The sequence below is a fragment of the Myotis myotis genome, unplaced genomic scaffold (genome assembly GCF_014108235.1).
Source record: "Myotis myotis isolate mMyoMyo1 unplaced genomic scaffold, mMyoMyo1.p scaffold_m19_p_8, whole genome shotgun sequence".
Lineage (NCBI taxonomy): Eukaryota > Metazoa > Chordata > Mammalia > Chiroptera > Vespertilionidae > Myotis > Myotis myotis.
The window spans coordinates 2997117-3013767 of NW_023416390.1; the positions used below are offsets into that span (position 1 = coordinate 2997117).

General features: G+C 57.9%; 1 protein-coding gene across 1 annotated transcript; it reads right to left on the minus strand.

Annotated features, from left to right (window-relative positions):
* Nucleotides 1-212: 212 nt before the first annotated feature.
* On the minus strand, nt 213-15657 carry NEMP2 (nuclear envelope integral membrane protein 2). The gene is made up of 8 exons (XM_036319815.1): nt 15556-15657; nt 10132-10247; nt 8377-8599; nt 8178-8250; nt 7093-7186; nt 6083-6197; nt 4157-4370; nt 213-393 (listed from the first exon to the last, which is right to left on the minus strand). Exons 1-8 carry the CDS (start codon nt 15650-15652, stop codon nt 213-215), a joined length of 1113 nt encoding a protein of 370 aa, XP_036175708.1. The 5' UTR covers nt 15653-15657.
* Nucleotides 15658-16651: the final 994 nt, after the last annotated feature.

A 16651-nucleotide genomic window follows, 5' to 3' on the forward strand; every position in this document is an offset into this window, starting at 1 on the left:
TGGGCCCCTTCCCGGTAGGAGCCCCTTCCCGGTAGGAGCCGAGCTGTTGCTCTGACACTCGCAGTTCTGCCTGGGCCTGGGCCAGGGCCCCAGGGGAGCGGCTCTGGCAGCCTCGCTCGCCTGCTGGGCGCGGATGCTTCTAACGCGGGGCCTGCACCAGCCATCACGGACCCTCGCAGCGACTCGAACCCGGGCCCGGGGCCGAGCGGGGCTTACTTTTTCGGCGCGTGGAGCCTGGACATGACCAGCCAGGACGGGAAGTCGGGCCGGCGGCAGGCCTGGCGCAGCTCCTCCAGGGCCCGGGTGGTCTCGGCGGCAGCTTGCTCCCGGTACTGCTCCTCAGTCAGGTACTTGACCGCCAGCCTTCGGGACCTCAGCCACTTCCTCGCGTTCCTACGACACGGCAGTCGGCTGCTAGGTTCCTGGCCGCGGCGGGTCATTCAGCTCAACTCCCAAGACTCTGAACAGCCATGGTCATGGTTCCTCCCCTCCTGTGTACCACGCTGTACATGCTAAGCAGGGACCACGCTTTCATGCTGCTCTCGTGAATGTGGATTAGAACACGCAGCGCGGGCCTGCTGGCACACGCCCCTCCTCAGGCCATCCTAATGGACCTCAGGCCCTAATGTGGCTTCTGAGGGCCAGTCCGGGAGAGATGTCAGTGCGTCTTCCTTCCCGGTGACTGAACCGCCCAGGGGACGGCGCAGGCCTGGCTTCCTGGTGCAGGACGGGCTGCTTCTCTCGGCACCGAGAGGTGGGCCTCGGGGCGGCTATGGAGACTCGCTGCTCCCCGTCCAGACCGAAAGCAGGAGGCCCTGCGGCCCCCGCTGCGGAGTGGCCGCCCCTGGAGGGGGGACGTGCCCAGGGCGCGCGCGCGCATGTGTCAGTGCCCAGGGCGCATGTGTGTGTGTGTGTGTGTGTGTGTGTGAGCGCGTGTGTGTCAGTGCCCAGGGCGCGCGCGCGTGTGTGTGTGTGTGTGTGAGCGCGTATGTGTCAGTGCCCAGGGCCGTGTGTGTGTGTGCGCGCGCGCGCGCATGTGTGTCGGTGCCCAGGGCGTGTGTGTCGGTGAGTTACACCAGCTCTCGCTCTGCCGTGTGCTCAGGACCCGAAGTGCTTTCCTACCAGGGAGTCCCAAAGGGAAGCCTCTCATACAAATGCTAATGACAATGAACAAGGTCTTAACCGATTATTTATAAATGAGCGCTGAAATGTTTGCGGGCCGTTCACATGTTAATCTAAGGGAGACTCTCTCATGGGAGTGAGCATGGAATCACCAGCGGGGGGTCCCGAGTGCATTTTTCTGGGGGATCCGGACCTGAAAGGCTTTTCCTTGTAAAGATCCTGGGGGCTGATGTGCTAGCTCAGGGACCGTCCAAACCGTCTCCTCTGAGCGCCCGCCGGCCTCTGTGGGGACGACCGGCACAGCCCGGCTCCGAGGCCCGCCCACCGTGGGGACCGGGCAATTCCGCCCCCGTGCCGTGCCGAGCCCGAGCTGCTCACGTGAGACCCCGGAGGCACCTAGCACCCACCTCACCTGTCACCGCACAGGCTGCAGGCGACACTCGCATCAAGGGCTCAGCGCAGCGAGCGCCCATAGTGTGTTCGGTAAGTACAGAAACAAAGACAGCTGCCGACGTTATAGAAACAAACTCACACAGCGCTCTGAGAGCCGGAAAGCACGCTGGCACCAGGGTGCTGTTTCTCTGGCCCGTTCCTTAGCCTATAAATACGCTCCCGTCTTCCCCTCGCCCTTCAGGCCATCGCCCACCAGCGGCGTGGCGGGAGGCAGGAGGCGGGAGGCGGGAGGCGGACCTGTGCACGGTGACGGCGCTCACGGTAACAACGCGCATTGAGGCTGACAGGCCACTGCGCAGGCGGGCGGTGGAAGGGGAGGAGGAGGAGGTCCACCCTGGCCCGCAGGATGCCGGCCTGGCCATGAGCAGGGCCTGGACGAGGGGAGTGGTCAGCCTCCTCCCACCGAGGGCCTCTGGGATCCCGGTCACTGTTGGGCTCCGACCCCAGCAGAGCCGTCAGCCAGCCTCAGCCCCTCCCACCCGCCCTGCCTGCTCAGCCTCACCCACACCCTCTGCACCGGACTCTGTCCTGGCCCGGGCCCATCTGAGCCCGTGACATCACCCCACATGCAGTCACAGATCCATAAACCACCAGCTCCCAGTCTCCTTCCTGACAGCCTCGCTCGCCTCATGAATATTCATTAGCTCCTCTTCCAGGCCTCACACCAGGTGCTCCTCACCTCCCACCTCTGGCCTGGACCACTGCGACGTCTGAGGACTGGGCCCCGGCCTCTGCCCCTGCCCCTGCCCCTGCCCCTGCCCCGGACCCACCCTTTGCCAGACACGATGGGCCACATCCGCGGCCTGGGGGTGTCCTTGGTCTCGGCTTTGATTTTTGCTTTTTGAATATTTTAATTTTCAGATCAGTTGGCAACATTTAAAAATCACAAGAATCACATCCTCATCCACATTCCTGGCTTTTTTAGAAAAGCAGGAGACCTGGCAAAGCAGGACCCAAACTCCCACAGGCAGCACCAGCTCGGGCTGAGGCCACTGCGCCTGGTGAGCTGCAGTGCAACCCCCGTGACACTCCCACATCCTCCCGGCCCCACGGCCTCGGCCCCGCTCGGCACCCACGCACTGCCTGCAGGCCCGAGCGCCGGGTACAGAGCTCCTTGGGCATCGCCAGGGAGCACCCCTCAGCTGCACTGGCTTCTGCCCGCCCTGTGCCTGATCAGCCTAGACTCACTGCATGGCCTACGCTGCCTCACGCCGTCCATGCCCGCCCCGCTCACACTGTCCTGCCCGCCCCCTCACGCCGTCCATGCCCGCCCCGCTCACACTGTCCTGCCCGCCCCCTCACGCCGTCCATGCCCGCCCCGCTCACACTGTCCTGCCCGCCCCCTCACGCCATCCATGCCCGCCCCGCTCACACTGTCCACGCCCCGCCCCGCTCACACTGTCCTGCCCGCCCCCTCACGCCGTCCATGCCCGCCCCGCTCACACTGTCCTGCCCGCCCCCTCACGCCGTCCATGCCCGCCCCGCTCACACTGTCCTGCCCGCCCCCTCACGCCATCCATGCCCGCCCCGCTCACTCTGTCCACGCCCGCCCCGCTCACACTGTCCTGCCCGCCCCCTCACGCCGTCCATGCCCGCCCCGCTCACACTGTCCTGCCCGCCCCCTCACGCCGTCCATGCCCGCCCCGCTCACACTGTCCACGCCCGCCCCGCTCACACTGTCCTGCCCGCCCCGCTCACACTGTCCTGCCCGCCCCGCTCACACTGTCCTGCCCGCCCCGCTCACACTGTCCTGCCCGCCCCCTCACGCCGTCCATGCCCGCCCCGCTCACACTGTCCACGCTGCCTCACTCGCCTGCCTCACGACGATGCCCATCAGGGCTTTCTCTCCGTGGGAGAGCCTCCCTACACTTAGTCACCTGGCCTCTGACTCATTAAGACGTGGCCCAGTGCTCGCTCCTCCAGAAGTGCCCCTGAGCTCCCGATGCCTGGTGCTGGGCAGGCCTACGTTCGCACCTCGTGCGTGACAGTGTGCGTGACAGCGTACGCCTCGGTGCCAGCAAGCACAGTGCAGGGACAGGAGCCCCTCATCTGTGCACGACATGCAGGCAGGCGCTCAGCCCGACGCGGCGACCGACCAGGCGGCCTCACAGAGCGTCCCCTCCGCGGTCCCCCATCCTCTGGGCTTCCACGAGGCCGAAGCCTCGCCTTGAACCCGAGAAAAGAAAGCCCTGAATGTCATCGCATCTTCCACCCCAATGATTCATTTCCGAGCCCTAACTCTTATCTCATCAGCACCGCAAATACCTTTGCAGCCGTGTTTGGCTCCAATGGAAGGAAGGACAGAATGAAGTAGAAACTCTAGGCAGCCCCGAGCCCAGGGCGCTCTGTCACAAGTCAGGGAGCCGGGGAGCGCCATCACCCGCGTGGGTGTGAGCCTCAGAACAGCAACGAGATGCACCCTCAGGCTCGCTGCCTCCCCTCCCCTCAGAGGGAACGCTCCAGGTGAAATGCGGTCCATTATGCGATCAAACACGATATGTCCAAATATCCCCCAAACCATCAACACAACCAGAGCTCGTGTCAAATTACAAGGAAAAAAGAAGATGCATCCGGCACATACCTGAGGGCTCTCAGTGGGTAGTGCAGACCCCAGGGCAGCAGCATGAGGCCGACGGTGGTCCACGCGACCTGGGGCATGGGGGCGCCGCCGCAGGTCAGGGCCAGGGCCAGGAGCCGCAGCGTCCATGCCAGGAGGCGCTGGCTCCTCTCCTTGACCAGGGGCCCGCGTCTGTAACAGGCAGCAAAGCTGAGACACCCAACTGTCAAGACGTAGCCTGTAAGAGCAGAAGAATGTAACTAGTATCACTCAGAACTTGAAAATTTATGGTAAAAACCTGCAGAGGTCTGGCCGGCATGGCTCAGTGGCTGAGCATCGACCTATGAGCCAGGAGGTCACGGTTTGATTCCCGGTCAGAGCACAGGCCCGGGTTGCAGCCTCCATCCCCAGTGGGGGGCGTGCAGGAGGCAGCCGATCCATGATTCTCTCTCATCATTGAGGTTTCTCTTTCTCTCTCCCTCTCCCTTCCTCTCTAAAATCAATAAAAACATTAAAAAAAAAAATGGACATAGCCTGGACTGAGAGCTAAGAACATACCAGAAAAACCTTCACTTCTGTTTTCTTTTCCAATGAAGTAAAATTGAAAAAGGCACCTAAGGCTTGTTGTTCCTTCATGTGATACGGGCTGACCGGTTATGAGTAAGTGAATAACCACCCTTGGTGTAAGTGAGGGCGAATGATCGTCAGCTATTGGAACATGTGTCTAGTTTTCAGTCCAGAGTCCTAGAAGGACAACCGTCCTCGGGCGGCCTCGGTCAGGGGGAAGCCTCAGCACCGGTCACAGCTACAAACCCCACTTTTTGTTTTCACGTTCCGGCCACAGAAAGAAAGTGAACTGTACAGTGAAGGGACCGGCTGCGCCCTGGCAACCAGGCCCGGGCCCAGCCAACGCCGAGGGACCGCGAGAGGGTCTGCGTCTCGGGCGGGTCCAGCCGCGTGCGTTTGCGTCTGAGCGAGCCCCAAGGCCGAAGGTCCCGTTTAAAGGACATGCGGGCGAGAGAGGAACACAGCTGACTTACACCACAGAGCGGGAACCGGAGAAATCCAAAGCGTGGTCTCGTCAGTGTGCCCTGTGATGGGAACAGGGCAGAACGGGTACAAAGCGTGATTCCCGACTACAGCGCAGCTTACTCGAACCCACCACCGAGGCCGTGGAGGGAACGTCAGCGTGGCCTGGGTGACAGATGCTTTGGATTTTTAATTTCTTTTTAGACTTGATACTTGACTATAGAGGAAAATGCTCTTGGTTTTTAGAAGCGCTTAGTGAAGTATTTAGGGGACCATACCATCATATGGGTGATTTACTTTAAAAAACACGTTAGCATAAGAACCATGAACTAAACACATAAAATCGTAACATGAAACAAAACATGTATTGCTTCTGACTTGGGGGCATAAACTTGTGTGCGAAATCCGGGGTCAGGCGTCAGGAGGAAGCCAGTTCTCTGATCCCCCACCACCTCCCGATGAAACCAGGAGGAAAAGTGGGTGCTGTTTTGGTAACAAGGAGAACAGGGGGCTCCCCATGCCTCCGTTTCTGGAAAGTCAGGGTTTCATTCGTCACGTACATGTAGGACGTCTCACCTTTCGCGCTGAATACATCAAGACAAAGATCGAAAGAGCCACATTTTATAGAAACTTTTTCATCACGAGTTAGATGTGGTCAGAGCATCTGTAGCCAAAAGGGGCAAATTGTTTTTGCTCTTTTGAACATGAGGATAGACAACGAAGAAGGAGGTCATATGGTCTAAGATGAGTTCGAATAATGAACTGAAATCACCAACTATGGGAACAAATAAAATACGATTTTAAACAGCGCTGCTTAGCTCCAAGGGAAACCTAGATGCCGGGAACATCTGCCAAGAGAAGGCCTCCAGTGGCACTTTGCAGCTTTCCCGATAATAGAACGGATCTTAAAACGTTACCTACCTACGACATACATCCTGTGCTCACCCCACAGCCATGGCAGGTTCTCCATCCACTGGCACACCACATACACTGAAGCAAGCCAACAAGCAACCATCACAGCCCCAAAGCTGCTGCACTGCGTGTGGAAAAACAAACGCACAGCGTTCGGGTCACGCGCGCTCGTAACCGCAGAAGTAAGCACACAGCCCCCCGTACCAGACACTGCTCTACACAAACGCGTGGCCGTCAACGCGGCCCTCGGGTCTGATTACAGGTGCGGCCCCGGCCCCGGCCCGGCAGCCCTGGCGCCCTGGGAGCCGCCGGGATGCAGACTCGCAGGTGCAGGACCTGAGCCGCAGCCTGCACTTGGGCAGGGCGCCCGGGCCGGCACGCCCGCTGTCGCTGGAGCAGCGCTGTGCAGGGAACAATTTATCTCCAGGTGATGCTGGGCTGCACCCTTTCAGCAGAGGGACGGCAACATTATCGTCGTGAACTAATATTTGCGTCTCCTCGTTCTGTTCTGGGGAACGGATGACAACGCAGCAATCCGCAGAGGCAGCGACGCTGCTATTCACAGCCCGATGGCTCGGCCGCGTGAGACTCCTCAGCGAGGCCGAGGTCAGAGAGACTCTCTTAGCATAAATCGTCCCTGTCACTCACAAGGAAAACACATCCCCTTGAGAATGAACACGTTACCTAGAGAATGACAGGGTCTCCAGAAAAGTATCAGCAAGACGTACTACGGAAACCTACAGACGGCAATCAAATAAACAGGAACTCTCTAGAAAAGGTACGTTTTAAAGCCAGTCTGTGCAACGTAGAAATACAGCTTGCATGAGGAGTCACCATAATCAGCGCGGATCCGTCTGACCAAGCTTCCTGCCCACAAGGACCCCGAGCTGCACGCTGCGCTCACGGCACCCACCGGCTCCCCCACCGGCTCCCCACCGGCTCCCCCACCGGCTCCCCCACCGGCTCCCCACCGGCTCCCCCACCGGCTCCCCCACCGGCTCCCCCACCGGCTCACCCACCTTACGAATGCACCTTCTCACCAGCAGCAGCAGGAAGACCGGTGCCATCAGGACGCCGAGCGCCGTCCCCAGGGAGTAATAGAAAGCGGGGCTCCTGTCACAACAAGCAGACGGAGGCATGTGAATGCCCAGCCACACTGTTCGCGTGGAAAACACGTTCAACTTGACGACGGAAGAAGAAAAACTCAGGCGGCGGCTTTGATTACGTCCCATGCTCTTAAAAAACGGAATCTCTGCCTGAAATGTAGGGTGAACAGCTTGCCACGAACTCAAAACACAATGTCTGCCCTATCTTCTGCTCAGATCGGACCCGGCAAGAACTGCGGCCCGTCAGGCAGCGGGCGGGTGGGGGGGTGCGTGCCTGAGCCGCGGGGGCATCTGCAGCGCCCAGAAAGCGCTGTCCGCATCAGCCTCTGCCGGGACGACTCGGCTGCAGGCAGCTCCGCAGAGCCACGCTTCCCGCCTCGGGCTGTGTCGGCAGCGGCCAGCTGCACACGGATGGGCCACATAACACTTGGTTATGCCACAAGGAAAGGCTCAGACATACGCCGTGTGCAGAACAGCGCACTGAACAGTGAAAACATCTGGAAGGACACTCCTTCCTCATGAGTAAAGTTGTCAGAAACAAAAAACCAGAATGGCAGGTTGATCAGAGGTTTGTGCAATCCCTCCTTGGGCATCCGAGCTGCACGTCGGGGAGGCGGCCTCTGAGAGGGGACCAGGCATCTGCACCAGCAAACCCGCCCCCGCCCCAGCCCCGGGGGGGCCAGTCAGGTGACGGCAGATCTCCTTCCCCATCTACACGGTGGGGACAGTAGCACAGAGCTCACACGCGAACACACTGATGTCTGTGAGCAGGCGATGCCACATTCCGCCCCTGGAAGCACGCACGGTGTGACGTTCACCTGTCATCGCTACACAAACGACCATTCCTGGCTTTAAAGGCTTTGCAAGCTTGAGCTTCAGACCTGTTTGCAAAACCTGAAACGGAGCTCCCCTCCAACCCGTGTGGACCTCCTTCGCAGGTGCCAGCACGGTCCCCGCCCTTCGGTCCCCACGTTAAGAAGGGCGCCACGGGTACTTACTGGCTCAAGCGCGCCGCCAGGCGGAAGAGGACAGTGCCGGCCACGAACAGGAGGACGAGCCCGAAATCCACAACTGGAGCAAAGGAGACACGGGAACAGGCTGGTGTCAAGGCGGTGGCAGTGCGCAGGGAAACGCCAGTCTACCGACACGCCTCTCAGGAGCCGGGCCGAGAAGCCCAGTGAACCAGAGCGGACTCACCCCTGCGAGTCACCTGCACCGTGTGCCTCCCGGCCGGCTTCACAGAGAAGCACACCGTCTCGCCGTGTGGGCGGATGCTCACGGATATTTCATGCGACTCGCTCGGGGTCCAGAACGCGTGGATCGCACACTTGATCAGAGAAAGGACGGTCTCTGGGTCCTGGCAGTTGTGTCTCTCTGTGATATACGCGACACTGAGCAGGTCTGCACTGGTGAGCCTCACCTGCCAACGAGAACGCACAGCCCCGTTAGCACAGGAGGTAAAGCTCCTCGAACGCGTCCTAGAACCCCGGCCGGCTGAGTGAGGGACACGCAGACGCACGCGGTGCCGTGTGGAGGCCACGGGCGCACCCCCGCCCGGAAAGTGGGTGTTTGTTCCCTGAGTGGTGGTTGATCCAACTTCTTCTTCTAGCACAGTAGTTCCCAACCTTGGCTGCACATTAGAATCACCTGGGAATCTTGTTAAAATCCTGATTTCTGGGCCTCATCCTCCGGAAATCCTGTTTCTTTGTTATGGGGTGGGGCCACAACATTAGTAACAAAGAAACAGAATTTCCAGAGGATAAGGCCCAGAAATCAGGATTTTAACAAGATTCCCAGGTGATTCTAATGTGCAGGCAAGGTTGAGAACCACTGTTCTAGCGGGTTCTTGGGGCCAACAGAGACGTAAGCAAAGATGAGATAGAGGAACAGGTGGCCAACTGTTATAAACCCACGAGAAGAGGGGTTATCTCTGCCACTTTCTCCGTGACTGAGAAGTGCTCCCTCTGGGTCAGCTCAGACGTAGCCCCAGCGTCTCCCACCACCACCTCCTGAGGGCAGAGCCCGGCCTCAGGGCCTACCCACGGCTCATAGCACAGCACCAGCTACAGCCACGCATTACTGAATGACAGCCTGGCTGCTGCCTTGTCTGTCCCTGTTTCTCCTCCCTGCCCGGGACTGGGGCGTGGCCACCAGCTCCGAGCCTCGGGCATCGGGTGGTATCACCCACTGCCTGCCTCCCCCTCCTCGTGGACTTCGCCCCGGGCCCACGGCTGTGCTCTCTCCAGTGCCACCTGCAGCCACGCATCTCGGGGATTCACCAGTGCATTCACTGCACCCCTATATGCTGGCCTCCCGTTCTCTGAGCTCCTCTGATGGTCGTGTCCCCCACCCACCTCCACAAATCACCCCCATGGCCACACCCTGGACCTTGTCAGCCCCAAACGGAAGGCCCTCACACAGGCCGCATTCCATGCACCGCCTGGCTGACCACCTCCTGCCTTCCCAGCATGCTCGTCGGCACTGCACCCGGCAAGCCTTGGACCCCCCCATGCAGCGGGCATCTCCACCCTGCTCCTCACCCCGAAGGACTCAGCCCCTGCTTGTCCTGAGGAATCCCAAGGCGCGTCATGAGGAATCACGCCCTCGCAGGCACCGCCTTTGTTTTCACGGCCGCCGGCAAAGCCCGCCCCCACCTATTCTGTTCCTGCATCCGTGCCACCAGCCCTGCTGCGGAGCACACGGTGGTCACACTGCCCAGTCGGGGGCGCCGAGAGTATCACAATAAAATCAAACACATCCACAGCAACGGGCCGGGCAGGGGCATCTGGGATACTGTCAACAATAACGACACATTTTAAAAAATGAATAAAATACATATTTTTTTCATCTTAAAAAATAAAGCCACGATCCTTTTTAAGGAGCTTGATTCAAAATCAAAGAAAAATAAACAAATTCCCCGTGGTAAGATAAGATTTAAAGGTACCCTCTTACCTGCACCGTTGACCATATGTATTTCCACTCGATCTGGGTTTTTTGATGGTAGCAGTAACAGTCTGACTCCGAATTTTTAATTAAATCCATTTCCTTCAAAGCTCTGCACCCTGGAACTGAGAAGTGTAAAAGAAAACATATTTTCTAAATATTTAATTGCCCAGAATCTTACCTTTTTTTTTTTCTTTTTTATTCACGGGGACATGGGGTAGCTGTTTTTATACTCTATGACCAAAAAATTCTTCTCTCTGGCAATTATAGGCAGCCCAGCGGGAGACAGACCAACAGTTCCAGTGCAGGACTTTTACGACATTTGAAGGACACGCTACGAGCACAGGGAACAGGCACTCCCTCCACCCGAGACAGAGGAAGGACTGAGGGCCGCCTCCCAGGAGAGCGGCGATGTGATCGAAGAACCGGAGAATGAAGTTGGAGGTAATGAGAGAGAAGTCAGGGGGTGGGGGTGGCAAGTGTGTGCAGAGCACCGGGGCTGAGGGACATCAGCCGTGTCAGCCCTTCACAGGATGGCGCGTAGGGGACACACAGGACATCCCACCACCTCAGCGAGAGGCCAGCAGGGGTCCTCTGGGGCCTGAGCTTGGCAAACAAAGGCTATCTTCCCACAGAGGGCCGGGTTTTTTCCACTTGGTCCTAAGACGGTCTCCTAAATCATTTGATATTTCTAACTCGGTAAGAGCGAGACGATGCCACTCAGGTGCTGTGAGCTGTTTGAACTTCGGAGTACATGCTTCCCTGGTCTCCTCTCCACTTGGAACCCTGTGAGGCCTTCTGGCTGGCCTCCTGCTTCCAGAACTGCCCCCACCATTTCCCCTCAACCTGTTCCCTAATCTGCACAAAAACATCCATCGGAGCGCACGACTGACCTACGTAAAACCCTCTACAGGCTTCCCAGGGAACCACAGCAAACCCACCGCCCCTTCCCGGACCTTCTCTCCCGCCTCCCCCGCTGGGCTGCTCCAGCCCCACCCACCCTCCTGTCCGCAGGCGCCTCCCCTTTTCCCACTTGCTGCTTCCTCGTGTTTGGCACATGTGTGTACTGGGTGCGAGGGCACTCCCAGGACAGGGACTTGCTCTGCATGTCAGCCCATCTTCAACCAGACGGGGGCGGGGACAGTGCGAGCGGAGGTGACTACGGATACGATAGAAACCCCCTGAAAAGCACGTTGCAGACGGCGTCTCCCCAGGAGATCTCCAGAGTAGCCTCTGCTTTTGAGATGCACCTGATGTGGAACTCATACAACACCTGGGACATCACAGACCAGGTGTCAACGCTGCATGGTGTCCTCTGGCTGCCCGCACTATCCCCCCTCCTACGGTGAATGTTTCCATCGACCCGCGAGGGAATTCCTACACATCGAGGAAGTGAGAAACTCGCAGCCACAAGAAGCCGCACGCCTGGCTCCAGGGAGCTCCTGTGGACCTCCAGACACCGGCTGGCTGGATGAGGCAGGAGGCGGTGACTGTGACAATCAAGCTGGTGTCGTGCTGGCCTAGGGCCTCCCGAGAGAGCCAGGCCTTCTGCCAGATCAGCCGTGTCAGCCGTGTGCCGCCGGGGTGTTTGACACACACCCCACCTGACGGCTAGCCGGGGCACCGGCCTCTTCCCCGCAGACTGTCAGGTAGAGAAATAGCAACGGCCACCAATCACCAGCTCGTGCGCATGCAGCAACGCACACCTGGCTTTTGTTTGTGTGCCGCGGGATGTTAGTAATTAGGTTAGTGCGGGAGATGGCAAGGTTGAAAACTGGCTTCAGACTGTTCCTCAGGTTATGTCCTTCCCCGGCCTCTCCTCTCCTCCCTTCGGTGATCTCCTGGAAATGGCATCGCTGTTTCTACTTCCTCTATCGCCACCTGAGGGTGGGCGTGGGAAGTGCAGCCAGCCCCACAGCTCACTGACCTCCACCGCTGGTTCCAGCCCAAGCGCAGGCTGTGAGCCTCCTGCCCCGGCAGGTGTCTCCCATGGATGCGGCCCCAGCCTCCACGGGTTCGTCCCACTAGGACGGACCTGCTGGCCCCCAGCAATGTCAGCCAAACCCCCGCCCAGGGCATCCAGGAGGCACAGAGGAGTTTCCGGGGCCTGAACATGCAGCAAGAACCCTTCACCGGGAGGGACAGCTGCCAGCGAGAGCCGCTGCTCCCACTGGGGTGTAGTCTGTCTGCACCGGGAGGGCGCCCCCAACGAGGTGTTTGCTCCCTCAGACCTGAGTCCGATCTGGGAAACGACTGGAAGCATGGGCTATCCCAGCTCCGGCTCATCTCCCAGCACCTGGAGGATCTGGGGACCAGCCCGGAATGCCGTCCTCACTCGGCTGCCCCAGCAAGGCAGCGTCTAAGCCAGCCGTGGGCACTACGCCCCGATCCGGCCCGTTTGAAATGAATAAAACTAAAAAAAAAAGACCGTACCCTTTTATGTAATGATGTTTACTTTGAATTTATATTAGTTCACACAAACACTCCATCCATGCTTTTGTTCCGGCCCTCCGGTCCAGTTTAAGAACCCATTGTGGCCCTCGAGTCAAAAAGTTTGCCCACCCCTGGAAGCCGTGAATGAGCGTCGCCCTCCTGAACTCCCCAGTCCCTGGCAGGCTCTCTCATCCTTTCAACAAACCTGAACTGACTCAGTAATATTTGTGCCCTAACTGCCAAGACACAGCACAATTCTTTACATCACTCAAGGATTCGAGCCAGGATGACCTTAACCAATGAGACCCCTTAGCTCCTTCTGAATGCCACCCAATTTATAAATACTGAATTCGTCTATAAACAGGGACAGCGGCGTATCACCTGCTTTAACTAGTAACTTTAAAATCACGCCGTCGTAGTCCTTTTGTCATGTATTACTTTTCCTACGTGTACAAGGACATGTTTAAGTTAGAGTCTAATCATTCATAAGATAAAAATATTCAGTCGGGACTTGAGAAAGGGGCAGGTGGTCCTGAAACCTACTTAGAGAGTATCCTACAGATCAAATGCTCCTCAGGTCTTAGCAGATCTCAAACAACCTCCAACATAAAAACACTTCTGCCGTGTTCCCCCTGAACGTCACCTCTCATGGTCCTCATCTGAGAAGCAAGTACCTGCAGGTGAGACTATACCAGAACAATAAAACCCGACTACACTCTCGTTCCCTCCATTCGGCCACAACGGCTCCTCTTTGGGGACAGCGAAAGGGAGGCAGAAGAATAGGAAAAACAAAAAGCAAAACCCATTGAACCTGAACTCCTGAAAGCTGGCATGGAAAAAGGGTGTTTCTGGGTAGTACACTGTAAATTCACGTTGTCACAGGAGTTAGCACGGAGCACCATTCATTACAAGGGTAACTTCTCGGTTCTACTAACCCTAGTTTTTTGTTTTGTTTTTTAACATGACTTGAATCTAAGTCTTGATATTTTATGTCTCCAAGAACATGCATAATAAAACTGAAACTGAAATTAGCACATGCTAGCATGGATTCAAGTACGATTTTCATCTCAAGCACCGATTTTTCTTCTCCCACAGATAAATCTGAATCCTGCTAACGCCCACGCCTGGGAATGCAGTCCAGAGGCCTGAACTTCTCCCCTGGTCACGCGAGGTTCCTGGGAGCCTCACCCACTGCTTGCAAACCACTAGTGGTTCTTAGTGGCTCTTAGAAACTCCTCTGTGCGTTTCTCCTCCTCTCGGCCAGACCTGCCCCTGACCTGACTTCGGACAGGGTGACAGACGCTGGCCTCCGCCGATTTCCTCCATTCCCAGATGTGTGTGTTAGAGATGGAATTTAGAACAGGAAACGGCCTCTAATCTAGTTTATGAAAGGAAGTTCCAGCCGTTTGGTCTCAGGGCCTCATTAAAACCAGCGCTTTCAGAGCAGCAACAGCTTAGACCAGTGATGGCGAACCTCTTGAGCTCGGCGTGTCAGCATTTTGAAAAACCCTAACTTAACTCTGGTGCCGTGTCACATAGAGAAATTTTTTGATCTTTGCGACCATAGTAAAACAAAGACTTATATTTTTGATATTTATTTTATATATTTAAATGCCTTTTAACAAAGAAAAATCAACCAAAAAAATGAGTTCACGTGTCACCTCTGACCCGCGTGTCATAGGTTCGCCATCACTGGCCTAGACACTGTGGTCCCGGCCTCGGCAGTGGCAGCGTCGCTGGCAGACACAGGCCCGGCCTGCCTGGAGCGGCGAGCGGCGAGCAGCGAGCGGCGCTGTAAGGCTCACAGGCCGCCATTCTTCTGAGCTGGGGGCCAGCCTCTGATCAGCTCAGGGGGCACCTGCGAGTCCCAGGCGGACAGAAGCTGGCGGCTGGGCATGCCTCGGTGAACACCACACGGAAGTGAGCTGTTAGCACCGGGTCTGGGGACTCAGAATCTGGAAAACACTGGGGTCACTGAACAGATAAGAAGGTGAGGGCAACATGGGAAACCACCCAGCCACAGAACACCTTCCTTCTCCCGATGAGAAAGCCAGAGTCCAGAAAGGCCGTGTGCCGGACCTCTACAGGTGGTGCCTGGTTAATGGCTGGGCCGGCCCGCTGGGGGTGTGGGTCCAGGGCTGTTGCCCTGCTCAGAACCCCCTTGGCAGTGCTGTGATTTACTTCCTCATCAGTATACACTGGTCACATCTCTTCCCAGGCCTTCATTTTCTCACCTGTAAAATGGGCTCATAAATGTTACCTCCCCCTCCCCCGCCGCAGGACTACTGTGGGCACCAAGTAAGATAGAGCCGTTAAAACACTGCCCAACACGGTAAAGACAAAACAAATGTCTGTTCGGTGGAAACGGGTGTAAAACAGCTCCCGAGGCCGTGCCCCAAGACTCCCCAGTTGGCAGTGGTGACGGACTCTGACCATGGGCCCCATCCCTAGACAAGGAGCCCTGGTTTGTGGGGGGAGGCGGCCCCAGCTAAAGTCCACACTTGGTTGCCCCCCTTGCGGCCAGAGGTGGCCAATGCGATGGAGAGAAGTGGGCGGCGATTCCAGGAAACCTTTCACGGGATTTTATGGGAGAAAAGGGACCAGAAGTGAGTGGCGGTCCTGGAGCTGGAACCCCGACTCCCAGGCCAGGACCCTGAGCTCACCGCACGGGTCCCCCACCGACGCCCGCAGCCGCCCCCATGTCCGTCCTCTGCGAGCCGGGCCTGGCGCACGCGCTCCGGGGCAGCCACGTTCCGTGCGGGGCTGTTTTTGCGAGTTCACGGCGCCGGTACCGGACCCGCTCACGGTCCTGGAGCCGGTCAGGGCGGGCGCTGCGGCCAGATGCCCACGCGAGGCCGAGACCGCGGCTCCCGCCTCCATGGCTGCAGCGCCGTCCGGCAGAGACGGGAAGCCCAGGCGGGGTGGAGGGTGGAGAGTGGGGGCCCCGGGCCGGGCCGCCCCGGAAGGGAGCGCCCCCGCGGCCCCGGCGCCCGCGGTTACCTGCCAGCGGCGCCCCGCGCGCCTCCTTCGCGCGCCCCAAGCCCGCGGCCAGCGGCGCCCAGAGCAGCAGCCACCACGGGCCCGCGCGCCGCCGCATCCCGCCGCCCGCAGCCCAGGCCGCGCGGGGGCTGGACGGGGAGGGCGGGCGGGGACCCCCGCGGGGAAGGCGAGGCCCCGCCTCCCGGGGGAGGACCAGCCTCCGGGCCGCGGGGTTCCGGGTCCTCCTCCCCGGGCGCCGGGCGCGGGGCGGGCTGTCGATGAAGATCTTCCCTCCGGTGACTCAGCCCCGTCCTCCGCGCCTGCAAGGAGGGCGCCCCGGGGGCAGGCCCTTCAGCAACTTCCCGTTTTAGGAGTAAAAGTCAGTTTCTTTATTTTCCCTTTTGGTTTTCCTTTTCCTCTTTGTGACACGCAATCACAAGTGGGCCAGGTGGTTGCTTAAACCGAATTGTAGGTCTGAGCTCAAGAACATCGCGTTTCAGGATCCAGGGGCTGGAAGAGTCCGCTCACCGATGCAACACGCCCCTTAGGATGACCTTGAGTTGAAACAAAACAGAAAAAAAACACACCAAAATAAACCAAAACAGATTGGTGGCTCCCCGAGGGGAGGGACAGAGACGGGGTGAGGGGGCGAAATGGGTGAAGGTGATGGAAGGTTATAAGATCAACGAGTTCTTCTGATGTGAGGTACAGCATGGTGACTGAAGTGAACAATACTGCACCTTATATTGGAAAGTTGCTAAGAGTAGGTCTCAAAAATTCTCATAAGAAAGAAATTTGGGTAATTACGTGCGGTGATGGATATTAACTTATTTTGATGACCATTTTGAAATATAGACATATCAAACCATTATGCTGTACACCTAAAACTAACACATGTCAATTATATCTCAGTAAAACTGGAAAAGTAGTATAGATCAATAGTAATATTGATAATTAGTATAGAACTCGCAGCCTTGAATAATTTTGTACTTAACAAAACAGACACTCCCGAGGCCCTGGAGACCCTTTAATGGGATTCAATGTTCATATTAAACATTTACTAGAATAAAGGTCAGTTCCTTTTTCCTAATCCTGGTCGTCTGCTGACGTATCTCAG

What these genes read in the sequence shown, in the direction of transcription:
- NEMP2 (XM_036319815.1), bottom strand. Translation starts at nt 15,652, where the DNA reads ATGCGGCGGCGCGCGGGCCCGTGGTGGCTGCTGCTCTGGGCGCCGCTG. An exon ending in ACATATGGTCAACGGTGCAG is followed by an intron (nt 8,600 to 10,131) that starts GTAAGAGGGTAC and finishes TCTCGTTGGCAG; the next exon opens with GTGAGGCTCACCAGTGCAGA. An exon ending in TGAGAAGGTGCATTCGTAAG is followed by an intron (nt 6,198 to 7,092) that starts GTGGGTGAGCCG and finishes TTCCACACGCAG; the next exon opens with TGCAGCAGCTTTGGGGCTGT.